The following is a 23,278-nucleotide window of genomic DNA, read 5'->3' on the forward strand; positions in this document are numbered from 1 at the left end:
CATAACCTTAGTAATGGTTAGTTACATGACATGAATTAACTAGAGCATTTAGATGGTTAGCACATATTTGAAGTCTGTCTTTCAAACAATTAACATTAGTAACAGGGGTCTGTCCAGGCCGAATTTACTACCGCTTAGCGGTACCTTCACAAATTCAACTTTAGAAAAAACGGCAGTTTCACAAATTCAATTTGAGGAAAAACAGTAGTTTCACAAAATACTTTTTCTTAAAATGTTACTTTTGTTTCCCTTAAGAAACAGTAAATCCATATTTTTGTGTTGATTTAGAAACATAATTTTTAATTTTTCACAAATATGTCTAAACTTTCACAAAATAGGTACCTTTCAGAAAAACCTAGACAGACTCCTGAGTAATAAATACATGAAAATATGATTATTAAAACAAGAAATAGTCTTTTTTTTTGTTGCTAATTTTAATTGAAAACAAACAATAGAATCGCAAAATAATAAGATTGAATTTACTTAGCAAATTTGTAGACAATAAATAAATTAGTTATGATTTTTCTTAAAGAAACAAGATTAAATATTGCGTTTAGAATCAGTCTCCCAAAATCATCATTAGCTGACTAGTGTACCTTGTGATTATTTCAGTAAAAAAAAAAAAGTAGTAATAATTTCTTAAGCACTTAGTGACGATTTATGCAGTAAAATGCACCACTTAATGCATTTTTTTAAAAGAGTAATAAAAGAAGAAAAATAGTTTTAAGATAAAGCCTGTTTGGATTATTTTAGTTTAAATATGTGAGAAAAGTTTTGCAGAATTATTTTTATTCATAATAATTTAAAATACACGTAAGTAATTTTCAGGCAGTTAATTAAAATAAAGCAATCAACTATAATGGAAAATATTAGTCAAGAAAAATAACATAAGAAATTATATAAAATATTTTGCACTCCTAAAAAAATTTACTATACTTTACTGCTTACAATAACTGTGTATGACTAGAAAGATGCTGAATAATGAAATAATAATCTTTAACACAGTTCAACCTAAACTATTGGCCCTGAAAACTAAATTTTTTCTATAAAAAGAAATGTTCATGTTAAACAATAAAAAATTTCTTTTAAAAAATTCGCCTAATTTCAACAGTTATATTACAATAAAAAGCAATATAGTACCACAACATTTTAATTTAAAGTTAGAATATAAAGTAACAAACATAAATATCACATTAAATGAAAAACTTCACTGCTTATTACTGTTTTATATCTCTTTCAACAAAATCATTTAACTATTATTTCTAATAGTAAAAAAAATATTTTGTATTTATTCCTGTACAAGCTTTAAAATGCATCTATAATTTTTTTTAAAAAATGACACGTGGCAAAAGATATGAATTAAACTAACTTTGATTTTAAAGAGCTGATTCTAGTTATAAAAAACTAAACTTTAGACACAGATTTTGAGGAAAGTATTATTCATAAAAATACAATATTACTTCATAATATATAAAGAGTACAATATAATTTCTTCATAAGAGACATTTTACTAATTTCATACAATAATGGCCATTTATCTGAGTTTCATTAAATCTGGAATATATTTTACAACAATGACTTCAAACTTCATATTTCACCGGTATCAGTAAACAGGAAAACGTTTCTTGAAAATCTATTTCTTCATTAACAATTAAAATACAATTTTTTACAAATTAGAAAGAGGAAGCCATAGAAATGGATAAAAAATAATTCTAGAATTAATAACGCTAAATGTGTATATACTAATAAAAATTTAAGTCAAACATTTTTTTAATTTTGGACAGATACTAATCAAATTAATTTTGGTTGAATATTCATAGATCACAAATGCTTTTTGAAAGACAATGTGCCACACTTAGGCAAACAAGTGCCATACTTATGCCAAATATATGCCATATTTAGGCAAATTTTTTGTCTAAGAAGACTAGTGCTAAATAATCAATTTTTATATTTAAACTAAATGAAGAGAGAAATTAACTTCTAATCAGTGTTGCATCATAAGTTTCGTAGTTGTACCAAATGACTTAATACCTTTAAGTAGAAGATAAATATGATGAATTTCAATTAATATTTCATTCATGTAAGACTATTAAAAAATGTCAGTTTTATAATCATGATTTTTTTTCTTAAAAAATAAAACATAGCTCTGAGACATATACATGATGAAATATATTGGAAGTAGTGATGAAATACATAAAAAAAAATATACAAGTCAAAAAATACAGCAATGATCACAAATATAATAAAGAATAAACAGTAAGCAAAGTAATTATCTTCCTTTTAATTTAAAAATCTGATAAACTTAATATTCTAAAATGTGTGAGTAAATACTTTTCCTAAAGTAGTAGAATACTTTTCAAAATCCACATGGAATCACATAAAAGGGTAGGGGGAAAGAGTTTTCCTCAGACTAGTAAGCTCTTTATATGCCGAGGTGTTGCCTCATCATTTAAATGCTTTGTAGTATACCTATGTCATTTAAAAAACATTATAATGCAAATTTAGAAAAGAGACAATAACAAAAGACATTTAATTTAAACATAAAAAATATGAGGTGAAATTTTAAAAAAAAATGTACCATATGGAAACAGAATTTAAAGATAAAGCGTCAAATCTGTGTTAGGATTTTCAAACATACCTACAATATTAATATTTTCAACAATAAAATTGCTTAGAGGCATTTCACACTGATCAAACTTTCGGGTAATAGGCATGAAGTAGAATACAAAACTATGCTTAATCATAGCAATAGAATGTTGTCAAACAAATTGGCCACTTTTGTAAGTTGATCACCTATCCAAAGTGACCTCCATAATCAAGAACAGAATTTAAATTTCATAAAATAAAAGATAGTAAAACCTCAGTGATCTGATGTTGTATGTTGAATATAGAAATTAGTTAAATATGAGTAAAAATATTATAAAATGCTATTGTAAGCCTTTCACACATTGACCAGAAAAATATTTTTATGTAACGAGATCCCACATCTGCAAAAAATTAATTTTGTAAGCAAAACAAAAATAATTTAAAATTATAAAATAAAGATATAACATTAAGTTTTCGAATTCCATAAGTTCATGTGTCTAAATATTAAAAAAAAAAATACTTGATAATAAAAAACAGGAATGCTAAAGAAACAAATAAGCATATTTTTTTTAATATATCAATTTAATATTAAGTTTGTGTAATAAATTGTAGTTCTTTCAGCAGTTAATTACGTTTTAAAGCAAGCAACGTTTTAAAGTAATTAAAAAAATTCATTACATTTATCAATATTTTGATTGGAAATATGAATGCTGATGTAAGAAATTATTTTAAACAAAACTGATTCATTCTCTTCGATAAATAGATCACCCGTTTCACTATCATCATTCATGGAAAAATTAACAACAATCGTCAATTTACACAGGTTTCACTGTAATGATATTTACTATACAAAAGTGTGTGGTCATTTAAATTTAAAATATATGCCCACAATATTACTTATTAACAATCAGGGAAAGTATGATTTTATTTTTAGTTAGTTAATGGTTATCACAAATAGTATATTTCAAATGCTCAATTCGAACCATTAAAAATTGTTATGTGGTCGAGGGAAAAAATTATTGTTAGATAGAAAATTCTTCCCCAAGCTTAGTTTTTTTTAATGCTCATTTGTTTATTGCATTTTTTTTAAAAAAAAATTAGGTATTTCAAACAATAACTAATTCTAACTAGTGTTTATTAATCAGCCTTATTATATAATATTGGGGGAGATATTCTTCTGTAATATCTTTTATTTGAAATATCTTTATAAATTAAAATAATACAGTGAGGAAAAGAAATACAAGATTTGAGCTAACAAATGACTAATCCTTAATTTGAAATTTTTTTCATGCTTAAAATATGTTATGCAAAAACACTTTTTGAGTTATAAATTATTCTACAGCAATACACAGTAACAAGTAGAATAAAATTTTAAGATAAATTTAAATACAGAAAGACTTTTTAACAGAAAAAGTAAATGTATTAGACTGAAATGACAGTATTGCATTTTCGCTAGCTACATTTTTCATTGTGTAAAACATATTAGCGTTTTATATAATATAGATTAGCCATATGGTGCTAACTACGTGCTCTTGCGTGCCGAAGCCCATCAATTAAAAATGAAAACTGTTGCCAATGCGAGAAAAGAAATATCATTGGTTTTATTGATACATATGTATTAGCGTTTTATATAATATAGATTAGCCATATGATGCTAACTACATGCTCTTGCGTGCCGAAGCCCATCAATTAAAAATGAAAACTGTTGCCAATGCGAGAAAAGAAATATCATTGGTTTTATTGATACATATGTATTAGCGTTTTATATAATATAGATTATTTATTTCTTTGTTAATCTCTTAAAAAATAAAAATAAATAAGAGAAAAGTCACTCAATAAAAAAATTTTACTGGTTAAAAAATTAAAACAATAAATAATGTTGTTTTTGTCTATAACAAGATAAAAAAAAAGTTGAAAATAAAAATGGTTCTAGCAGAACTTTATAAAGTAGTTATATAAGAAAAAGGTAACATTTCAATTAATTTATTTCTGAAAAAATAAAAATAAAATGAAATAGCAACAGAAATGAGGTTAAAAAAAATAAATATTAGTTTCATTTCATCATGAAATTTTCAACAGCAAAATTGGCATTTGAAGTTTAATTAGTGATTAAAGCAGAAGGTTACTTTGCATTAGAAAGCTTTAATATTTTTTGAGAATTTTAACAAAATTAGCAACTGTTTTAATACAGGAATAGCAATTTTTGCACTCCTGAAAATTCAAAGAAAATGCAAAAAACAAACCAACCTACCTTAATGCATTCAAAAGACCTTCAACAACATTTGTAGGATGATCCTTTAACACTTTGATGCATCCCTTAACCTAAAAGTATAATTAAAATATAAATAAAAATATTTTTGTCCTGAAATAAAGTGTTTCGATAACAATAATAAACTTTTTCAACTTTGAACTCATTAAGAAAACACAAGATAAACAAGTTTCAACAAGACTGTCTAGGATTTTTAACATTTAGCTTGAACTCTATGACTCATAAAGATTTAAGCATTGGTCTTGAATATTTAATTTTATAGAATGTTTCAGTTTAATATAAAGGATTGTTTCTAACTAAATACAATATTCAGACTCGGTAAATAAACAATTTAATATTCTTTTCTTTATTATTAATTATTTCATAAAATTACATATAATTGCAATATTATTATTAGGGTACTATAAGATTATTATTATGCTTAGAAGAAAGACTTACAACTTGGTATTTATAAACACTTAATAACAAATAATCATAAAATTTAGAACCATAACTTAATGTTTTGCATAACTAGACACAAATTTTTACATAAAAATCCCAAAACCTAATAAAAAAGTACATTTAGTCAATAAATTCATACATATATTTTTTTATAAAGGAAATTTTTTTTTTCGCAGTTAAATTTACAGTACTACTGGTTATACAGTTGCTAAATCAGTACACATTCCCATAAGTTTAATTTGATAATTTATCAAGATTAGAGTTTGAAACATTTATCTGCTGCAATATATTATAATGCAAAGGTTTAAACTAATAAAATGTATTTAATTGAAGCACAGTAAAATAAATTAATACATTACATCTATATGAGCATTTCTACTGAATGCGCCAACCGGATGTACGTGGTCATATAGAATAATTAATCCAACCATGACTCTAAGAATAAAAAGTATCGTGTCTTCTCGATGAAATCTGGAACAAAACTCTCTAAAAGGAATATAGAAACAACAAGCATTAAAAAAAAAAAAATAATAAATACTAAGATTAACAAAATAAACTATTTTAAAGAGTTTCCACTCTTTTATCAAAGCAAAAATTAAGGAGTTTTAAGGACTTTGTTTCTTGTTGAAAAAATAAAATGATTTTTTTAAACAATTAGGGATGATTAAAATAGAATAATAATTATTTATCATCAAATATGCATATACCCTCAGTGACAGTACTAATTATTTAGCTTTTTAAACACAATTTCAATATTATTGCAAGTACTGATATAATTGTATTTATAATGGAACTGTTTTAGCACAATCGGGAAGTTACTAATTTTTAAAAATTAATATTTTTGCACCTTGAAATATTCCATGAATTTTTTAGAAATGGTTGTTTTCGTTATGGACAGGAGTTCAAAAATTTTTTCTGTAATTCAAAAATTTTTTCTTTTCCATAACTTGCACTACCAGTAGGATTGAATTTCCTGAAATCTTTTGATATCTTAGGTCAATGAAAGGTACCTCGAAATTGCCAAAAAGAAGGCATGTCTTCAACTTGCAGTACCCCCACACCCTATTCTAATATTTCATGAGTCTCATTTTAGATAGAAGAATATTTCAATAAAAGGACAACAGTAAGGACAGGATTTCGTCCCTTTGCTTGCAGGGTAGGCCCTTACTCACACCCCCTACTTCTCTCTTAAAATGCTCTATTCTTCATGCAGAATCTCATTCTAGACAAAAAGAACGTTGATATTTTTGTTTTAAATATTTTATAAGACTAAAAAAATTTCTTCCATCAACTAATGATATTTAAAAATTGAGGATTTTAAAAATCTTGAACCAAAAAATTTAAGTTGTTGAAAAGGTTAAGTTGTTTGTTTGAAAGTTCAAGGGTCCTTATTTTCTAAAATAAAAATTAACCAGTTTCGACGGGTTTTTTAAGAACTGTGGGAATCCAGTATTTTTTATAAAACATTATTGTTAATAGATCATGAAATATTATTATTGCAAAATACATTTGTATTTTTTGTTGACTTGATATTGGATATTTTCAAAATTCTTTCTAACAAATGAAAAACTTGGGCAAATAGAATGATAAGTTATAATTTCAATTGCTCATGAAGGCGATTCTGGTGAAAATCAACACTCCATGTGCGCAATAAGATGTTTTTGTGTAATGTGATGTTATGTGGTAGAAATTCAAGATACTTGAGTATATAAACTGGACAAAATATCAAAAAACAATTTAATGCAAAAATGTATATTTTGGAAAACTTATCATAAGATTGTCTTAAGCTTAAAAATATAAACAAAAGGTCAAACAAATAATGAATAGTTCAAATCAAATTCCACAATATATGCTTATTTTTTAACTCACGGATTTTCAATCATTCTTTGGCAAACTTTTGCCATGGTTCCCAGAGTTTCAGTAGTGTTTTCAATGGGTAAATCTTTATTTTCTGCAACAAATCTGGTGGTTGCATCACTTAATACTTTTAACATTGGAGTAGCATGTGCATAAAACAAAGACATTCGATTTGCCAGTTCATTTGGTACTTCTAATTCATCATCTGTGGGATCCTATATGAATTATATAGCACATAATTAAGAAGAAGAATTTCATTTATAAGAAATAAAATGAAATTTATGTGCCAATTTACATTCACACTATTTATATTTCGATCATCATTTATAATTCAATTCTAAGATAGAATTTAAAGTAAAATATTGTATTTCTTTGGTTTTTTTTATCATACAAACTTATTGTTACAATATTCTTATCAGGTTTTTGTAAAAAAAAAAATCCCCACTCTTTGACAATTTCTGGACGCTTAGAAAAACCAGTAAAACTAACTTGTACTTTTGCACCCATGCATGCCTTTCATAAGTATTTAACTCTCATGTTATATTATAAAGGCTTTAAAAAATTTATAAATAAATAAAAATAATTTACTTAACTATGAATTTACTTTCTTTACTTAAACTAAAAACTCAAAGAAACATTTAAAAAAAAAGTCTAAGAACTCTCCAAATTTTCTAGAAACCTGTGTAATTAAAGATTATACATAATAAAATACTTTTGACACGCACAAGTGCACAATAAACATTAATATATGGAAAATGAAAAAATTAAAGTGAATTACAGTCGGACTTCTACTTAACGAACTTCCATTTTACGAATTTCTCTATTTTGCGAATTTTTTCATGGAATTTTGGAACATTTTGGAAATTTCTTCGTTAAATAACTTCTAAATAGCGAAGTGAATTTTCTATTTAACGAATTTTTTTTTTTTTTTTGGATCTACTTTCCCCATGTCCCAAACTATTTGAGAAAATTATTAACTAGTTAACGCATTTTATGGGGGAAATAACTTTGAACTGATTTTCGCATCCCCTTAACTTTTAGAGAAAGCAGTAAAATTCCTTTCCCTTTTTGTTTGCATTTCATACAGGAAATGCAATCCCACTAGAAAAGGGGGGAAAGGGTCAAATTCCTTGAATAGGAAATGAGCAGAGAAGATAAAGGAATGGGTCAACAAAGTGTGTGGTCCCTGGTCCCTTATTGAAATGTCCTATCCTATTCTCCACCCCCACTGTTCACTTCCTTTCTAGAAAAACTTTCAACTTTCTCGTTGTTCACTCGGTAGAGCTCCTGTTTTAAGATTGCGGATCAGAGTGCTGCTTGTTGCTTTTCTTACGGCTGCAAAATGTCGAAGCGAAAGTGCCTGACTATTAAAGAAAAAATTACAAGATAAAGGTGCATCAATTGCAATTTTAATTATTTCTAGTATCCATGAATTTAAAACCTATTCCACGTTGTGTAAGTATTTCAAAAGATGATTTTCTATTTAACGAATTTTCCATATAACGAACTTTTTTTCGGGATTTAGCGACTTCGTTAAATAGAGGTCCGACTGTATATATATATTCATACAGAGATCAGAAGAAGAAATCCAAGGAGTATCCAAGGAGTCCAAAATTTTAAGGACTTATCAAAAATTTAAAAATTTTGTGTAAAAGATAACTAGACAGTTTTTTTAAATTAAAAAGCAGTTATTATAAGGAACATGCAAAAATGTATATTTTGCATATTTTTTCTAGCCCTTTTGAAATAAACTTTGATTTTTTCAAACTTCATTGAGAAAAATAAATAAAGTTATCACTTTTACACATAAATACATTTTTCAGTTTCAAATATTTCAATAAATCTTGTTAAAAATACATTTTTGAGTTTCAAATACTTTAATAACTTTTGTTAAAGTACATATGTTAAAGATTAACATAAAAATCTACCAATCTTATATTTTTAAATTTGAATACACAAGAAAATCTAAGGCCTTTTATACAAAAAAAAAAAAAAAATCACAGTAAATTATTAATTAAGTTCGCTTGTAACACGCGAAATTAAAATTATTTGCTGTTATTTTTTTCTTCTAACTCTTGCAATTCGATTTTTTCTTCTTTTGAAGTTTTTCTTAAACTATTAGATTTTGACAGCTAAGTCATATCATTTAGTTTCCCTGCTTGGACAGCATATTCATCAGCGGACTTAGTAAGTTCATCTATGCAACGCAATAATCCAAGGAGTTTCTAAGAACTAATTTAGAAATCTAAGTAGTTCCAAGTACTCCTTGGAGACTTTTTTATTTTCAAGGAGTTTCTAAGGAGTATAAGGAATCTGTATGCACCCTGCACACACTACCGAATAATGATTTATTGTAAGAATAAGAAATGATTAAACATTTCTAAAAAAAATGTATTGCTGAATTTAAATATTTAGTTGACAATTTCTGTTTGACTGATAAATAATACATATAATTTGTTGCTGTCTAAAGTAAATATATGTACTAAATTATTAATAATGTAATACCTCTACTATATTTTTACAATTAACTACAATTTTTGCAAATTCTTATGACAACTAGACAAACATGTGTATTAAATTACTAAAAATGTAAAAAATTTTCCAGTTATCTGGAACATAAAAAACTGAAGAGAAATATACCCTCAGAAATTTTGCATTTAAGAATAAAAAAAATTTAATTAATATAACAAACAATTATTTGTTAGCTTGTAACTTTCCAGTACAAAGTCGAGGAAACAATCAATATAATAGCAAGTTTAATGAGAATAAAATAATAAACTTACAATAATAAAATAATTGTTTTTAAATTGTTTAATTGCAATCCGTTTTCTTAAATTGTTTAAACTTTATGACCAAAATTTACAAATCTTGGCTCAATAAGGATATTGGCCCCACATAGAATTGTCCTATTCATCCGATATTTTACAACCAATATTGCTCTACACAGAATTGTCAGATTCACTCAAAATTTAATATTCATTATTCAGCCAATATAGACCATTGAAGGACCAATATTAAAAAATCTAGATATCTCAATACTGGTCCCTCAGTGCACGTTCTTATAGGACCTATATTGAGTCAATTGTGAGCATAGCTGGGGACAAGTTAATAATGTTGTTAAGGAAGAAATAATATGAAAAAAAATGTAAAGAACAACAATAACAAATAAATATGCAGAAAAACAAAAAAATAAAATAAGCAGAAAAATCTTATCCTGAACTTTAATATAAATTAGTTAAGTTAAAGATGCAAACCTGATTAGCTAAACGAAGCCTGTTTACAGTTCTTCTGTAATAGCTAAAATCATTTTGAATAGCAGGATTCGTCATCTGTAACAGTATAAATATTACTTTAGATTGATAAAATATAAATAAGAAAGATTTTATGCAAAGGTTAAAAATTATGCAACAGAAAAAAGACAAAATTAGAAAAAACTGGTGTGAGAGATCAAAAGAATTGGATTTATTTTATTGAAAAATTGACATGAATCACCCATTTTACTTTGCATGATTTTGCACTAATTTTTGACAGTCAGTGTTGTTAACAAGGGGGGTAAAAATTTTTAGTTAAAAGGTTATATCACATAATTTTATTTCCATTGTATAAGGTTTACAAATTTAGAAATAAGAGCTTCTACACACTGAAAAAAAATTATTTCATTTTATTATTAAATTTAAAGAGATTTATTTGGACTTAAGAGTAATATTAAGACCTTAATTTATTGAACGTTAAAAGAATTTTTAACTTTGCCATCATTAATGATAGATGGTGGAAGGTTTGGAAATTGAATTACTTTAAAAGTAAATGGTAAAATCAAATAATGTAAACAACTTAATATTTAATAAATAATACAATAAAAAATGCTTTAATTGATGAATTGATGCAAAAATAATACCAATAACGAGACTAAGTTTTCAGAAAAGTAAAAAGTTCATAACATTGGACAAAAATACACAATGTAAAAGAAATATCAAACATCAAAATAATAAATACTACATTACTTTAAGGTCATCAAAAGTTAGCACAAAATCCAAAACTTCAGCAAATTGTTTAACAAGTGCTTGCTGCATCTTTAAGTGCTCAGTGGGTGTCAAAGGCCCTGAACTCAGCTCCCACAAAATACGAGGAACTATGGCATCTAGAACAACACATTTCTTTTAGTTAAAAAAAAAAGGTTAATTGAGAAATAAAGACAAAAAGATAGTTCTAAAAATAAGAAATTGTAGTGTGAAATAAAATGATACATCTGTCAATAAGAAATCGAGACCCTGAGTGGCGTTTTCTTTGGAGCTCTAAATTTTCCATGCTTCAGCAATTTCATTGTATCCTACAGATATTCAAGAGGCCTGCCACATTTTAAAGGCATTGCCTGTAAGGCAAGTTGCTGTAGAAAGACTATTTTCGGCATTAAAATACATTTATAATAAAATTATGATTTAATACAAAGGAGCATTTATTACATTCAATTCTTTTCTTAAAAAAGAATAAATAACTCAACTGTAAATTTAATTAAATTTGGATTTTTTGGATAAGCTAATAACTATGTTAATGTTTTTTTTAAAAAAAATTTCTAAATAAAAACTGAAACTTGTAAGTGCATATAAATATACATTAAAATTAAATAAAAAATGTATATATTAGATATATATTAAAATAGATTAAACTTATTATCAGGGAGCAGAACAATTACCTGGGAAATTGCTTTTGGCTCCAGGTTCCTGGTAACGTGTCATAATATAAAAGGTGTGCATTTCCAAAAAAGGAAAAATTTTACTTGAAGATGAAATTTTTAAATAAGAAACTGCAACCAAATTGGGATATATATATATTTTTCAAAGAAAATAATAAAAATTTTAATGAAATCAAAAATACAAAGAAAAACATTAAAAGCTTTTTTTTTTCTTCAAAATAAACATTTTGTACAAAGAAGTTGAATCTGCAATATGTTTCAATTTCTAAGTCAAACTCTTTAATATTCTAAGAGACTTCTTTTTCACTTAAAATTTTATATAGCTAATAAATTTGAAAAATGTAAAATATTTTCAAAATAGCTAATGTAATAATTGTACAGCCACATTATGCTATTCCATATCTATTATAAGATCATTTACAATATTTTTTTCTTAATAATGAAACTCTGCTGTGTGAATAAAAATTAATTATTACAATAATTAGTATTTACTTAAAACTCAACATTATAGAAAAAGACATTTTGCAATATTTTAAAAATTTAATTTTACACAGAAAATTTCTCATAAAAATGTCTAAAATATTATATGAATATTTTTTAATCAAGCAAAATTATGTGTTTGTCCCTAAATAAAAATTGTGGTTAAAAGAAAATTTGTATATAGTAAATATTGGTTAATAGGTTCTCAATAGCATTAAGACACAAACATCATTCAAATTATTTGATGTTCAACGATAACTACCGTACTTAGCATTTTATTATAAATAGCCAGTAATATAAAAATGTGAAAGTTCATTACATGTTTTTTAAATATATTTTAGTGAAATTAATAAGATTACTAAAAATTAAAACTGTAAATGCTTATAATTTTTATTTCATTTAAAGACAATTTTTAATATGAAAAACAATAACTAAAAAGCCAAAAGTATTCTGTTTAAAAAGATACAACAACTTGTGTAAGAGATATAAAATTAATTATCTTATAATAATATTTAAAACACACAAATAATAATAATAATAATAACCAAAAAAAAAAAAAGTGTAACAACTACCTAATTTTTGAGAAAACTCATAGAACTCTCTTAATTTAAGAACTAATGGTATAACAGCTTCCCAAGCTCTCAATTGAAGTTCTTCATTGTGAGGTTTTGCAATTGCCTGCAAACAACAGATCTTATTTTGTACTTTAAAGAAATAATTAAATTGAATTGATGAGTTCAAAAACAGGTAAACTAAAGTGAATTTCCCAGTAGAGATCTGTTTTTAGACTCATTAATTCAATTATAAACAATAGAAAACACATTAAAAAAATAACAGTGTCAGAGGTAACCCAGGATGAGTTCATTTATACTTTATATATGAGTTCATTTATACGGTGGTATGCCTACTCGAAATACTATCACATCATAGTAGGCTGTTCTATTAATATTTTTAATAAAATATACTTTTATTCATTAACAATAATCAATTGTTATCAATATTAACACTACATAAATGTTGCTATAACTGTTATGTATTATTTATTAAATTTTTTGATGCGCTAAAATGATTAATACATACAACAAAAATTGACAAAAAGCATTACTTTTCAGGGATATTTTAGGAGAAATTTGGGTTAATACAAAATAGTTTACTGCTAAAATAGAACATCAATAAAACTTTTTTTTTTTGTGGGAAAAATGGAGTAAATGACAGCTTTAATTCCTATTTTTAAAACTAATTTTCTTTTTTGGAGGACATGGTTTCAATGTTTCTTTTTTATGATTGAGGAAACATTTTCTCCTGTTTTTCTTTTTTACATTTATAGTTTAAACTAAAACAAAGACTGGGTGCAGGTGTTTCTTTCCAACATTATAAATATTCAGCTTCATTAATGCTCAGTTTATTCCTCTTAATGAAGTTTATTCTTTTTTTGCTGTTCTTTCTTTCCCATAACAACTCTTAAAATGCATTTATCAAAATAAAAATGGAATCTTTACTTTTTTTTGAAGATTTATTTTGCTAGTTAAAATGTATCCCGAAAATAGATGTTCCTCGTAAACCGATATGGAACTTTGTACTTACACTTTTTAGGAGAACAAAGAATTTTTTTTTAAAAATTGTTGGAATTTTTTTTTTAAAGAATACTTTAAGGTGCTGACCTTTATGGTGCTAGACTTTAAGGTACCCTAAAATTAAATTACCTAATTTTCCCTGACTCTTTGGGTATTTTAACCCTCCAAGTGTTGACCCCCTGGATGAAATTGCATGGAATTTTTTTTACAATGCACTACTCTCCCAATGTATAACATGAAAAGAGCCAGTTTTTTGATGGACTTAATCTTGCAGCTTTAAAAGTTTGGGAAAAGCGGGAACTAACACTCAAAAGGTCAATTAAATTTCCTGATTTTTTTCCAGGTGGATAAAATTCATTGTAATATGAACACCCAGTATGTGTTTGATTTGATATGCATACTATTTGATTAATATTTTAGATCACACTTCTATACTATTTCTTATTGTGAAGAGAGATATTTATCATCTCAGTGATAAACAGAATTTTTTATACTTCCATTCCCAAAATCTAATATAAATTTTCCTTTTTAATTATAGAAGAGCTAATATGAAAGAAAAGAAAAAAAGGAATTCATAATACTGAATTTTAAGTATATAAGATACACATTTTAATATTAAGATAGTTACATGTCATGTGTTAGTGTTCACATTCAGAATGATTACAATAAGGGGATGTGAATCTAGATCTATTAAAAGACTCTGAAAAAGAGTTTCACTTAGTAAATTATCAACATAAACCAAAAATGAATTGAAAGCAAAAATAATTCAATTTGAATTCGAACAATGGTCTTAATGATAATCTTGTAGGAACTGTTTTTAATAGGCATTTGCTTTTGAATGGGAGGTCTTATGGCATGAATACAAAATTCTGAATAAATTGATTGAGAACTACAGATTTCCATAAGAATCAGGAGTTTTATACAATAGATATAAGCAATTACTGAAGTATAAACAGTAATCAATTATTTAGCAATCTATTTCTTTTCGATTCACAAACTGGGTGACAATTTCTACAATGTTTAATGTTACATTTGGCTTAATTTTAAGTGTTCCCTAGAATGTAGAAATACCAATTAAATAAAAGTACATAATAAATAACGAAATATTTAATTAACCTCTCTAATTGCATTGCCTGCTCCCTGATATAGTTGAAGCTCAATAAGTATTCTTTTGGAATGTTGAAGGACATCATGAACTAGTCGATAAGTTTCCTCTTCCATTTGTGTCGGTTGAGCATCTACATAAGGAGAAATTTTTTTTTAAAAATTGGTTAGTAATAAAATTTAGCAATTTATTATGCAGAACAGAACAATCTTCATAAATCATAAAACTTCAAGAGAAGAGTATGCCTTTTACATATATCGAACTATTTTTAAATATTTTAATTCATTTTGTCTTTAAATTAACTAGCATAACAATAGGAGGGGTAATTGTGAGCCCAAGTCAAAATTCCGGAAAATTTATTGAGTTAAAAAAAACAATTTAAATTGAAAAATTAAAAAAAAAAATTTAAACAAGGTTTTTTTCCTTTTTCTCAATATTTCTTAGTTTACTTAAAATATGTTTAAAATTTTACACACACCTATACCATTTATACATACCCATGATGACTAGGAGAAGAAATTAAAATTTACAAATGTCTTACTTTCTTCAGTTTATGATTATAATAACTATTTACTGATAAAAAATTAATATTAATCATGAATATAAGCTTATAAAGTATCTGGCCCTCCCTTACAAACAAATAAAATAAACTGTGTTTTTAAGTTCCACCTTTGAAAATTTGATTTCCGGAAACTTCTGTGATTAATGATTTTTTTAAGCGTCTGGACCTTCGATTTTCTGAAACTTCTGGATCACTGTTAGCGAAAAAACCGGATTTTATCCGGAGCACAATCAGCCTTGAAATTGGATAAAATTTTGGGTACTTGAATTAGAAATCTTTAAATACAAAATTTGATCTTTAAATGCAATTCAAAAAAGTAAATAAATAAACAATTTATTTTTTAAATTTAAATTAGAGGCATACATTTTTCATGTTTCAAAACCTTTTTTTTATGTTTCAATTTATGCTCAATACTGTAAGAAATATTTTCTTCGAGACCTTTTTGCAAAATAAGATTTGGTATGGGAAAAGTTGTCTAACATTGCAGTTTTTAATAAATTTTTTTTAATTTCAATATTTTATTAAGAATTTCGTAACTGATCCATAAAAGAATTTTAATCCTTCTTAAATGAAATTCTGTTTGAATAATAAACATGCTGCAATAATATTGTATGATTAATTTCATTATTACAAAATTGGCTTACTTTCGAAGTCAACAAAAACATCATACTTTGGAGAATCATCCCGTGATAATAACCTTAGAAGATTTCCCATTCAAGATTTTATAATCCTACAAAAGAAATAAAAAGTATTGATATAAAAGAGACAAAAAAAAAAAAAAAAAAAAAAATTCAAGCAAATTACATAATAGTAAAATTAATTTGAATTAAAGAAGTGAAAGTCATAGATAGAGGAAAGTTAGCTAAGATTTTTCAAAATATGCATGCATAAAGAAGTAATAATTTTAACTATTGAAGCTCTTGCATGAATTTAGGTATTAAAGTAACCAGAAAATGTGCATTACTATGTATCTTCTATCACTAAATTCAATAAGCAAATATACCTTAAGTTCAATTGAGAACAGTACAAGTAAAAATAAAAAAACAACAATCACAAAGACAGTCATTAAGTTTAAAATAAATTTTTAAAGTGATTTGGAGAAGATAGCTATTCCCCTCATTGCACCACAAAACCCATAAATGTAGTATTTGTTTAAAAATAACTAGAAGACTTTAACTTCTCAAGTACAGTAGTTTTGAAGAAAAAAAATATACAAACTTAAAAGGTAATTTTTTAACAAATAAAATTATTTAATTATTTTCATTTCAAATCCTTACGTGAAAGAATTTTCAAGAAAATAATTAAATGGCAAACATCATTAAAAAAATTGATTAAATATTGGATTTAAATGGAAAATGAGAAGTTATCAGTTATGCCACATAAAACTTAAATAACATATAGAATTTAAATAAGCTGATCAATAGGTACTGTAAACTAAGATGGAGAATAAAAAAATTCTCTGTAATACACTCCTTGGTTAATAAAAAATATAGATATATAAAATTTAATCGCTATCCAGGTAATTTAAGAGCTTTCACAATAAAGAAAACTGTAAAAGACTGCTATTTTAAGTATTAACAAGGACAGTATATGAACTTTTTTTCATTGTTATTTAGCTCAATATGTTAAAAACTGAGAAAATTTTTAATGGTCCCATATTTTTACCTATTCGACTCTTGCACATTGTTATGCTGTGCCATAATTATATGATATGATCACATTACAAGGTTTTATTCATGACTTGAACTGGGTCAATTATGGGTTTACAAAATCATACCCCATTGTAATTGAACTAAAAACAAATAAGAAATAACACCTTATGCTACCTATAGGATGAAAAAACTTCTTTTATTCAAGGCTCGTGCGCTTTTTTTTATATTAAATTATTAAAAATAAACACTGTTGGTAATAACAATTATGTTTATTATATTGAAATAGTTCTGACAATTACGTTACACTTAATAGTTATGGTACACAAAATTAGATTTTTATATCATAAGTTCTTAAATACAATTTCTTTTCTTTCTTTTTTTTTAAAGATGAGAGAGCACTAAATTTTAAAAATATAAATATTTTTTATAATCTTTTGTAAAAATATTTGAGTTTAGAACGAAACTAATCAGGAAAAAGGAAGTAAACGTATCTTTAACTTGAAATTTTAACAAATCCATAATATATTAAAAAAAAAAAACTATGTAGAAAATACAGGATTATCACAGATAAAATTCAAGAAAAACTAATTTAAAAGGAATGAAATTTTGATGTCATGTTTAATATATAAAATGAAATGCTTGTAATAGCATTTGTATGCATAAAAATTTCTTTTCTTAGAAAATGATTATATTTAAAAATATAACAATTAACACAAAGTGAATTAAACAGGCTTAAATTGATTCTCTTTTCAACATTTAGATATGATTATAATAGCTTCTAGTAATTTAATAACAAAGCTATCAGAAAGCATAATAACTAATAGAAAAAAGCTCTTTTATAAAATAGCATATACTACATAATAGGCAAAGTTTACTTTTAGCACAATTATTTCATTTTGTCAGTTGATAAAAAACATTTAAAAAGGATGCCTCTGTCACAATTTAGAGTGTATTCTCAGTAGTTTTACATATATAAAAAAAAAATTAAATTATCAAAATATTAATAGCCCTCTGGCACCTTTACTAATTTCAGAAAATATTTATCTTTTATACAACTTTTCCATAGCCATTTATGTGATAAAAACTGGTTAGTTTGCTATACAGGAGAGACTGCTTTTTAAAACACAACTTCGTACATGCAGGACCATCAAAGGGTTTAAAATGAACTTAATTAAAATAACTGACTACACTCTAAAAAACATAATCATTTTTTTGAAAAATCTGTTTATTGCAAACTAAATTTTACAAAAGCAAAAGAAACAAGATAAAAACTTCTTAACAATTTGGAAACTGTAAGTGAACCATATATTTATATAGGTTAACAACATGCAAAAAAGAAGGTATTAAATCAATAAGAAATATAACAAAACAATTCAATAAATGACTTCTGAATAGCAGTGATTCCACCTATGCAATATAACACATCAACTCTGCTAAAAATCTTAGAGAGGATGTGAAAAATAAATTATTACGCACCATATTTGGAACTGTAATTTTTCAGTATGAGAAAATAATAAGGCACCAGCAGATTTATGCAGACAAAATTATTATTGCCTAAATATAACTCTTCTTGTTCAGGAATATAACGAGTAGTCCTAGGGACTGAAGTATAGCGGAATCTCTGAATAGTTATTCCATGCACAAACAGGGCCCGCGATAAGATTATAAATTCGGCGAAAAAAATTTTGTTTGGCAGAAGTGTTGGTGAATGACTTTTTTCTACAGCAAATATATCAAATATATATATATTTCCCTCAACCGTGTAAAAAAAAAAAAAAAAAAAAAAAAAACATCAATAAGAATTTTTTAAAAAAACTGTATTTTTAATTGATTACAGTAATTAAATGGTAGTAAGATAGATATTATCATCCAACTATTGTTGCAGAAAATATATGTTTTCTCTTGATAATAACATATGCAATAATGCGACAATAACTTAATGTTTTTAAGGTGTATATCCTTATATTACTATTCATATCTTATAAATTATCATAAATTAATTCAAATCTATCACAAAGACGGTAAAACACCTGCATTTTTCATTCTCTCTCTCCCATTCATTGCTCATTTACTTCTCACCAACTGCAAAATGACTCTCGATTTAAATTTGCATTTCAGAAAATAATTCAATTCATAGTAAATTTGTATGTTGATTTGAAGTTTCCCACAAAAAAAAAAAAAAAAAACATAAAATTTTTTTTAACATTTGCCATTGGCTAAGAATTTTGAAATTTGGCTAATTTACTGGCTATTAATTTGAAGTCCTTAGCGCGAGCCCTGATAGTAACAATACAATTCTTAACGGTGAATACATAAGTTCAGGGTTGGCAAGTTTTTGACACATGACGGTTTTTACCATGGTTTTTACCGTCATGTCAAAAACCCCTCTGTCAAAAACCCATTGTTTTGATAAAACTGTATTTTAATTTGAGTTTAACTGCTTATGATTTAAAATTAATTCATTTTTGGGCAATAAAATTAGAAAAAAAGTTGTTAAGAGATATTTAAGAACAGATTTTTGCATTTTCCCAACATGATTATATCAAATCATACTATTTGAAGTAAAATATTAGGATACTAAACAAAATTTTCAAAATTTCCAAGCATCATTTTGTTTGGCATATTACATTACTGAGGAATGTCAAGTCATTCCTGACTTAGAGTTTGTTAGAAGTTGCAAGTTTTGTTTAGCTTATTTCTAATATTTAAAAAATGCCAAATTGCAAATTCTTCTTTTTAGTTCTTGAATTTATTAATAGTTCCAAGTATTTTTGTTTGTTTGTTTATTTCTAACAATTAAGATGTGCAAAATTTTGAATCCTTTGCAAATCAAGCTATAATGATAAAAGTTAAGTATCACTATTTTCAATAAGTATGTTACAATATTTCTGTATGAATGTATATCCTTCTATAAGAATACATGTACGTATATAGTTGCAAAATCAATAGCAATCATTTACAACATTCATTTATTAAGGCAATTAAGTGAAAATAATATATTGTTCGCTATATGCCATAAATTAAAGAAAAAGTAGGTTTTTGACGGTTTTTACCGGTAAAAACACGGTTTTTACCACTGTCATGTCAAAAACCAGTTTTTGACGGCAAAAACCCAACCCTGTAAGTTTCACTAACAGATTTTATTTTTCACAGCCCACAAATTTATTTCCACATTTTAATGGGTTTGCTGATACAAATTGACTATCATGCTATTATTTTTTCTTGTAATAAACCTATGAGTTTAATTACTTTAAACGTAACACCATATTAATTGAATTAAATTGCTGAATATTAAGTCTTTCTTGCTAAGTAGCTTCTAATTTGCTTAGTACAATGGAATATCGAACAAAGATAGTTGGAATAAGTTTAAAGAGATAAAGCATAGTAATATAAAATAAATAATTTCATTTTAATATTCATTTTAAAAAATATATACATATAAAAACAGCTGCTGTTAGAAACTACCAAGAATATTAAAAGTATTAATGCTAAAGCTGAAGAGGGCTAAATCAAACAGAAAAATAAAACTCTTTTTAAATAGGCCATGATTTTACATTAATAAATAATACATGTACTAAAATATGCAACTTAAAGTGATAGTGTAAGATAAGAATAAAATAAAATGTTTTTGATTTGAAAATAAAAATTTATGTGTTACACATTTATAGTTAGCTACTTGGTTCTAAGCAGCAAGTACAGACCACCAATAAATAAATAATGAAAAAAAATGAATTAAAATATATTTCTTTATATATAAAAGTGCTAGTTATACAATAAAGTAATAATTTGAATAAGTCTGGAATTCAACTTTATATTTGAAAATTTAAAATAATTCTTCAGTAAAGCATAAAAAAACGACATATATAGAGGAAGAATTTTTTTCTAATCTATAAAAGCTACACACATTTAAAGAATTGCTTTGATATAAGCCTTAAAAATTTGGTATAATTCCTAATTTTAGCAGTAGAAGGGGATATTTCCGCATTGCGATCTGTCACGCTAACTGCAATCGCCAAGGCACCAAATAGATTTTAGACTTGCAAATATTTTTTTATGTAGATGCTTGCCCAAGGGTAGCTACGAGTTATACCCTTTTTGTGATGTTTCCTTCAGTTCTCGAGGGGGTGCTGCCCGGAAGTTGCTAAGAATTAGCGATTATTCTGCCACAGATCACGATACGGAAATTTCCCCCATAACAAAATATGTTTGTTAGTCTTAAAGCAATATTTTAAATTGGTCAAGCAGTCATTACAGTAACTAACAAAAAAAATTGTTTGACACTCAATTTCATTTGAAATTTATGAGTCTCCCCAAGTTTAAATGAGAGTATATGTACCTACATAATGGAAGCATAGATTAAAAATATTACAGCTGTCAACATTAATTCTTAAAATTATTATCAATTTTATATTTCAAAAATAAATATTTCGAGACATCCTTAAGTTTTATTTTCGATGCATTTTCACACAGCTTCTAAATATCCTAAATCATCATCTGGATCTTCTTCTTCATAAAAATCTTCCAAATCTTGAGTTGTAATACTTTCCATTACTTCAGTTTTCGTATATGGCATTTGAAGTTGTCCCCTTGCTTTTTTCTCCTTCTCATTTAAGTTCAGATTAAATGTGAGATTAGCAGTTGGATCTGGTTTCTTGGCCATAGGTTTCGCACTGTGTTTCAGGACTTCATTCACGGATATAAATGTAAAATTTGTTGGCGACACTTCATAATCATAAATGATTTGACCATAAGCTTTATTAGTAGTGGATGTAGTAATCAAAAACTTATTGTAATCATCCGAAAAACTTGCATCGATAACTGATGTGGCCAGATTATCAAAAATTGCTATTTCTTTATTAGAATGAACATCTTCATGCACCAGCGCCAAAACTTGCAATTTAGAATTCTCATTCAGCAATTTATATAAGAATCTATAAATTCCATCCGAACTTTCTTGTATAATTAATGAAGTTAGTGAATAAATACATAATAAACCCTCATGCTTTAAAAGCTTATCAAAATATGTCACGCTTATTGGTTGTTTATTGTTCCATAAAGTTAAAAACTCATCATTGACAACAAACTTATCTTGGTTGAAATTAAGACCAGAAATAATATCCTTAGCAGGACCATCAAGGCATAGTAAAGATATACTTAGATCAGATTTGCAATATAAATTCAAAATTGTTTTGAAAAGATTAAATCCTGGAAAATCAGTGGTGTCTTTAACCAATATAAATTTCATTCGTTCATCACCATACAGCTTATCTCGATTAAAATCGAAATATTGAGTCTTGGCTATTACTCGAGGCCCCATTTTTGATACACAATAATAGTCTCTCAAGCTGAAATAAAAGGTACTAATAAATAACAAATTTAACTAAATCAGTATGCGTAGGATCTAAATAAGTTAAATGCTTTTAAATAAATGTATGTAATTTATACAATTCACTTACAAAAAATATATAGAACAATTTGAAATTTCTTGATATTGGACTGAATTATTTAATTGTATATTTAAAAAAATTTTAATATTAGAAATATAAACAAATTTCGAAATCAACTTCCTCGCATTATTACCTGATTGTTGCCACTCAACACAATTTAAAGAAGTTCAGTGCTAAAGCTAAAAAATATTAACCAACTTTATTCGCAGCAGTAAAAGCAGGGAGCGCTGTTATCGCTCATGGAATTCGGTAAGTATGCTTCTAAAAATGCACTTGCGAAAGTACTGGCGAAAGTGCATTCACATTGCATGCGATTGCTCTAGACACGAGTGTGAATGTTTAGAAATTACTAAGGCTAATTACTAACTAACTAAGGATAATTACTCGCGTGTGAGTGACTGGCATTGACATGCAATAGCATATGCGACTATCATGCGGGGCCCGGAGAATGCTCGAGAACATAACCAAATCAGGAATGGTGTAATAGGAATGGGATCTCTTTGGATAAAAAGCTCAATTTCAGCAATAAAATCCCCATTCGTATATTTTATGTTTAAAATGTATCCCTAGTTACTGTAGTGCTAAAAAAATTAAATTATAAACTTCAAATTAAAA

General features: G+C 26.1%; 2 protein-coding genes across 2 annotated transcripts; both read right to left on the reverse strand.

Moving 5' to 3' along the window:
* Window positions 1-415: 415 nt before the first annotated feature.
* On the reverse strand, window positions 416-22,806 carry LOC107438519 (CYFIP-related Rac1 interactor B). Its single transcript, XM_043046474.3, has 10 exons — window positions 22,673-22,806; window positions 16,209-16,294; window positions 15,014-15,135; window positions 12,896-13,001; window positions 11,155-11,291; window positions 10,408-10,482; window positions 7,166-7,368; window positions 5,656-5,782; window positions 4,838-4,908; window positions 416-2,469 (listed from the first exon to the last, which is right to left on the reverse strand). Exons 2-10 carry the CDS (start codon window positions 16,276-16,278, stop codon window positions 2,406-2,408), a joined length of 975 nt encoding a protein of 324 aa, XP_042902408.1. The 5' UTR covers window positions 16,279-16,294; window positions 22,673-22,806; the 3' UTR covers window positions 416-2,405.
* Window positions 21,642-22,808, reverse strand: Elp5 (Elongator complex protein 5). The gene is made up of 2 exons (XM_087150095.1): window positions 22,673-22,808; window positions 21,642-22,561 (listed from the first exon to the last, which is right to left on the reverse strand). Exon 2 carries the CDS (start codon window positions 22,531-22,533, stop codon window positions 21,679-21,681), a length of 855 nt encoding a protein of 284 aa, XP_087006221.1. The 5' UTR covers window positions 22,534-22,561; window positions 22,673-22,808; the 3' UTR covers window positions 21,642-21,678.
* Window positions 22,809-23,278: the final 470 nt, after the last annotated feature.

Source organism: Parasteatoda tepidariorum, chromosome 8 (genome assembly GCF_982258835.1).
Source record: "Parasteatoda tepidariorum strain Cologne lab strain chromosome 8, Ptep-v5.0, whole genome shotgun sequence".
NCBI lineage: Eukaryota > Metazoa > Arthropoda > Arachnida > Araneae > Theridiidae > Parasteatoda > Parasteatoda tepidariorum.